This window comes from Priapulus caudatus, unplaced genomic scaffold, assembly GCF_000485595.1.
Source record: "Priapulus caudatus unplaced genomic scaffold, Priapulus_caudatus-5.0.1 Scaffold291, whole genome shotgun sequence".
Classification (NCBI taxonomy): Eukaryota; Metazoa; Priapulida; class Priapulimorpha; order Priapulimorphida; family Priapulidae; genus Priapulus; species Priapulus caudatus.
In genome coordinates, this window is record NW_014577352.1 from 253,186 (window position 1) to 259,067 (window position 5,882).

A 5,882-nucleotide genomic window follows, 5' to 3' on the forward strand; every position below is an offset into this window, starting at 1 on the left:
CTTGCCCCCAACTCTCCCCAACCCCCCTCACTGGTACAAAGAACATCCTGCCTCTTCCCCGTATTTTGGCTCGTAACGCAAGGTTCTTTGCATATTACTCCTGCAAGTGAAATCTTTTAAGCGCAGGCCAAAGATGTGCGGAAATTCATTCTGTCATGCACCGTGTGAGATGTGATCGGCAAGCCTGCGTTATTCGTGACGGATTTTTTTTCTCGTTTGCTTCAGCCCAACTGACTACATCATATCTACGTGCAGTGAGTCTGAGCGGAACGAGTACAGAGCCAAGGTTAGTCGATTACGCACCAACGCCATCTACCGACAGAAATCATCACTATTCAATATAAACTTCTCCGAATTTTTTATGCTCGCACTACCCCCGTTATAATGATCAATCGGGCACTGAGACTGACGCTGTTTCAATGTTAACGCAATTTTATGTGTGTCGGCAGGAGCGCGAACGATACGCGAATCCGCACAAGGCGTTCGTCTATAAGATGCACGGCTTTGAGAGCATCGTGGGGCCGGTGAAGGGTGTCTACAGCAACTCGGGAGCGGCGAGCAAGGCACGCGAACACTCGCTACTGGTGTCCGACCGTCCGCCGTTCGTCACCATCCTGTCACTCGGTATGTGTGCGTGCGCAGCACCCGCCTAGCCGTGGGCACCTGTGTGTTCTCTTTGAGGTTTTGTTAGTTGTTAATTTTGGTAGAGTGTATATGTATGTATGTACGTGTGCGTGCTTGCGTGCGTGTGTGGGTGCATCTGTGCGTGCGTGTGTAGGTGCATCTGTGCGTGCGTGTGTAGGTGCATCTGTGCGTGCGTGTGTACGTGCATCTGTGCGTGCGTACGTGTGTCTGTGTGCGCGTGCGTACGTGTGTCTGTGCGTGCGTGCGTACGTGTGTCTGTGTGCACGTGCGTACGTGCGTCTGTGCTTACGTACGTCTGTGCATGAGTGCATGCATGCGTGTGATGTGTGTGTGTGTATGAGAGGGTTGTGTGTGCGTGTGTACGTGCGTGTGCATGTGTATATGTTTGTATACAGTACAGTAGAGTCTGGATTTCCCCCAACGTTGATCTCGTTTCATCGATCGCTTCTGTTACGCACAGTGAGAGATGCCGCGGCGAGACTGCCCAACGGCGAGGGAACACGTGCTGACATCTGTGAGCTGCTAAAGGACTCGCAGTATCTCGCAACCTGTACAGACGCACAGGTGAGTCAGATGACCCCCGGTCGCAGACTCATCCTACAGACGCTGCGAAGCGTGGATGAGTGTCGGACACAAGAGGGCGAGTCGATCTGTCGACAGACGTGACGTGAACAGTGTGTGATCTTATAAGTGTGATGGGTTTGGTACGGTGGAAAGTGGTGTAGTTTAGGTAGTATGTAGTGTTTATTTTGTGAAATTGTGAACACAAGTGGTCTTCTGTCCTACCCAGTGACTACTATTGATCATTAGTCAGTACAAGTAGGCACCAGTAACCGCCAGTTACTACTAGTGAGTAGTAGTAACCAGAAGTCTCCTACTGATAGAACCCAGCCACTAGTACTAGTGAGACCAGTTGTCAGCAGAAGTCCCCACTGGCAGTATTCAGCCACTACTAGTGACCAGTAGTGACCACTAGTGACCGGTGCCGTCCCGCTGACCACACGTCTGTCTGTCTGTCTGTCTGTAGATCAACACGGTGGTGAGTGGGGCGCTGGACCGGCTGCACTATGAGAAGGATCCGTGTGTGAAGTACGACGTCAACCGCAAGCTGTGGATCTACCTGCACCGCAGCAGGACCGTCGACGAGTTCGGTGAGTCGCCGGTCGCCGTGGCGACAGTCGTCGTGGCGATGGAGGCGGGGATAATGCGGTAACATTGGCACCCCCCTCGTCAATCCGTGAGCAATGAAAGTGTTCCCGTGGGCTGATGAGACCAGGGGCATTTGGTCAGGAATGAAATTCGTTGTAATGTTGGTTTTAACGCAAACTTTCTTTCGTAGACTGGACCTCCCTTCGTTGCGTACAGAGTAACTTTATGTCTGCGTCAACAGTCTATGAGAAGAAGTTAATGTTAAGACTGATTTTGTTTCTGACCACACGCCCCCCTGGTCTCACCCTGAGGGAATGTTTTTGTAGTTCACGTTCCCATGTCTTTAGGTCATTTTCAATCGAAAAGATTACTGTGACTAGTAGAGGTATTAATGATTGTGATAGTTGAGAAGCCGGAACTTTATCACTCACCCGAGCTACTACATGTGTCTACATGTTATTTACTGCGTGTTTCAGAGCGATTGCACCTCGCCCAGGCGGCAGCTGCGAAAGCGAAGAAGGCTCTAGCCAGACAACCTAAGGCGCTGGCAAAGACAGGCTTGGTAGGTGGCCCACCGACGGTGACAGTGATCGTGTTCGTACCACGGCGACGTCAAATTCTTGTCAACTTAGCGTCGTTCGTTTAACTAGGCTCGTAATAGTGTTACGTAAATAAGGACAGTGGGTGGCCACTGCACAGGGTGATAGGGGGCTCTCCTTCTGAAAATACAAGCGAACAGCAGGGCAGACAGGCAGGTCAGTAGTGGGTGTCAGCGCACAGCAAGCTAGGCAGGGGGTTGCGTGTACGGAGGAGCTGTACAGGCTCTTCCACCACATGTTTCTCGGTGGTTGGAGCGAGCACGTGTGCAGGCCGGTGGGTGGATGGGGTCGTATACGTGGCAGCAGCAGCATTGGTAGGCAGCAGGCATCTCATGCACGCGTGGGGAGGAGGTTGCGTGTAGGAAGGAACTGTATAGGCGTCTTATGCGAGCGTGTGCGGTGTCGTCCGCAGCACAAGCACCTCCGTGAGGTCATCAGGCCGGCGTCCGCACTCAGCACGGGCAGTAGCGACGGTGGCGCCATCGATGTCGACCAGGGCCTCAGCCCCAAGGGTCCCGTGTCTCCGAGAAACTCGTCAACGCCCAAGATGGCTACGAAAACTATCAAGGAGGTACTTCAGCAGGTAAGGGGGGGGATGATACTGAAATATATCTAATGGGAGACACACGGAGAGCTGCTTACTAATAGATGTGAACGTAGAACTTTTCTTTTTTTTACAATTTCTTTATTTCCATGTATGTTACAAACATGTTACAGCCATTACAATACATAGTTGTACGTATATATTTAACTTATATACAATTTGATATGTAGGTATACTTTGCTACACAATAACTTTATACTTAACTTACTGAACGTAGTAATAGCGTGTCCTTAATTTTGTAATTACGTACTGTTGTCAATGGTTATGCCGTATGGTGAAGTCGTCCTTGAAACTGGAGACACTATCCTCGAACGATTCTTCGTTAGATTTTTGTCGTAAACTATGACGCAACCTTAAAATATCAAAATCATTCATGTAAAATTACTTGGGTGATTACATATTCACGTGTGTGCGCGTGCATGCGTGCATGCGTGGGTGCATGCGTGCGTGTGTGTGTGCATATATTATATTATGTATGTATATTATATATATATAATTTCTCCTAGCAACTTGGCATTGGTGGAGAGATGACGACAGATGCTCTGCTTCCTCCTCCGACATCCGTGAGCGTGACGACGCTGTCGCCGGCCGTACAACAGCAGGTGACCACACAGATACAGCCGTCCCACAGCCAGCCGTCTTAATTGATGGACATTCATTACAGAGACTGATCAGATGAGATAAGAGGGGTTGCTCATTTAGGAAATTATAACTGGAATTATGTTAGCTAATGTGTTAAGTTATTCAGCTGACGTGAGATATTGGACGTTAGACTGCTGGATAACTATGGTTCAACATTATTATCTTGAGAACAAAGCTCATGGGATATGTGTGGATGCTAGCCAGAAACCACCCGTGGTTCGTTTGTAACCTTCCTCGTGTTGTTATGCACCTGAATGTACGTTCTGTGAGCAACGATATTTCTCGTGCAGATTCTGGGTCAGCTGACGATGTCTGGGAAACCACGCTCCTACATGATGGCAGACAGGGCAGGCGCACCTCTCTTCTCTCCCACACCCACAGGTATAGTCGAGATATCATATGTCACTCACGCTAACACGCACAGACACGCATGAATCTAGTCGTGCTCACGCATAAATTGTATTGATCATTTTTTCCACGTAAAGAAAAAAATTTGTTCCTCTCTAATATTGATGATTAATAATTAGTCATTACCTGGCTAATTTAAATTAAACGGAATTAAATTTAACTTAATTAATAATTAATTTAATTTTAAATTTCATTAAATTAACTAAATTTGGATTGATGTCGTGTGATGTCAGCGGGCAAGCCCGGAGCAGCGGTCGCATCATCGAGACCCGGCACCGTCATGAGCTTTCAGACGTCCATCCAGCTTCCGGCCACCCCCGCCGGTGCTCCGACCGCCGCGCTCAACCTTCCGCACGACAAGCCGGGGTACGGCGTGGCGATGAGCGGCGGTCAGGCGGTGTCAGGGAAGCCGCTGGCGATGCAGGCGGGCGGCGGCTACGCGGTGACGCCGGCACGCACGGCGACAAGCCCCATGCCACAGCTGACGGCGGCAACAACATACAACCTAGCCACTGGCGGTAAGTGCTGGGTGGGTGGGGGGTCACACTCAGGGGGTGAGCTCACACTGATGTCGCCTATGGATGTTTAATGATGATGGTGATGATAATGATGATAATTCTTTGATGGTTTAATCTCGTGTGTTAAGCCTGTCGTCATTGACAGTGTCTGTGTTAACCCTGTCTTTATTATCAGTGTCTGGGTTCACTCCATGTTCATTGTCAGTGTCTGTGTTGACTCCATCTTCATTGACTGTATCTGTGTTGACTCCATCTTCATTGACTGTATCTGTGTTGACCCTATCTTTATTATTATCAGTGTCGGTTTTGACTCCATCTTCATTGACAGTGTCTGTGTTGATTCCTTCTTCATTGATGGTGTATCTGTTGACCCCCATCTGCATTGAAACCATCTTCATTGACAGCATCTATGTTGGCCCTATTTTTACTGACCACGTCTGCCACCACACTATTTGTCGCACCTGCCCCCTGCATCCTTAATCATGAAGTCATAATGGATGTCATAATCATAGAATCATTGATCATAAGCTAGTGACATCGTGGGGAGTTGTGTGTCTGTGTGTGATATCTGATCGTTTACATCTCACCTTGCAGGTAAGATCATGGTGCGGCCGTCGCAGGTGAAGCCGACGGACAGGGCGCCGGCAGTGCAGCAGGTCGTGGCGCCGGGACTGGGTCGCGCCCGCGTCAAGCTCTATCCGCAGCCTCCCGGCTCGTCCGGTGAGTACTCTTCCATCTGCGCCGTGTCGTCACTCAATCCAGCAACAGTAGCAGAGGGTCATTTTACATCGTGATAGCCTATATATATATACGAATATATATATATATATATGACATATGAACGTAATATCCGGACTCCCCCATAACTCGGTTCTTCTTCGCGTCTCTTTTATCTCGTGACTGATCGAAACGCGGGTCTCCTCTTCTTCCCTGCAGGTGGCGTGTTGAACAGCGGTGGCGCCACCATCGTCACGGGTCTGCAGCAGATCGGTGGTCGGCCCGTCTACATCAGTCAGCTGGGGAGCAAACCCGGCGCTCAGCTGCAGGGCCTACAGACCGTGCTCATCCGCCAGGACGGCTCCGCGAGCCCGCAGCGCGTCGTCAGCCCGCAGACACACATCCCCGGTAGGTGGCGCTGCCATCGAGGATGGTATTGTAGGTGGCGCTGCTGTAGTAGATAATGCAGTAGGTGGCGCTGCTGTAGTAGATAATGCAGTAGGTGGCACTGCTGTAGTAGATAATGCAGTAGGTGGCACTGCTGTAGTAGATAATGCAGTAGGTGGCACTGCTGTAGTAGATAATGCAGTAGGTGGCACT

General features: G+C 49.9%; 1 protein-coding gene across 1 annotated transcript in view; it reads left to right on the forward strand.

Moving 5' to 3' along the window:
- Window positions 1-5,882, forward strand: part of LOC106808628 (nuclear factor related to kappa-B-binding protein-like) — a 21,325-nt gene that overhangs the window by 9,853 nt on the left and 5,590 nt on the right. Inside the window, exons 16-26 of the mRNA XM_014811419.1 lie at window positions 226-286; window positions 450-624; window positions 1,106-1,209; window positions 1,673-1,796; window positions 2,271-2,356; window positions 2,806-2,976; window positions 3,504-3,599; window positions 3,930-4,020; window positions 4,281-4,565; window positions 5,160-5,285; window positions 5,502-5,690. Of these exons, the coding sequence (XP_014666905.1) occupies window positions 226-286; window positions 450-624; window positions 1,106-1,209; window positions 1,673-1,796; window positions 2,271-2,356; window positions 2,806-2,976; window positions 3,504-3,599; window positions 3,930-4,020; window positions 4,281-4,565; window positions 5,160-5,285; window positions 5,502-5,690 (1,508 nt within the window). The remainder of the gene's footprint in view (window positions 1-225; window positions 287-449; window positions 625-1,105; window positions 1,210-1,672; window positions 1,797-2,270; window positions 2,357-2,805; window positions 2,977-3,503; window positions 3,600-3,929; window positions 4,021-4,280; window positions 4,566-5,159; window positions 5,286-5,501; window positions 5,691-5,882) is intronic.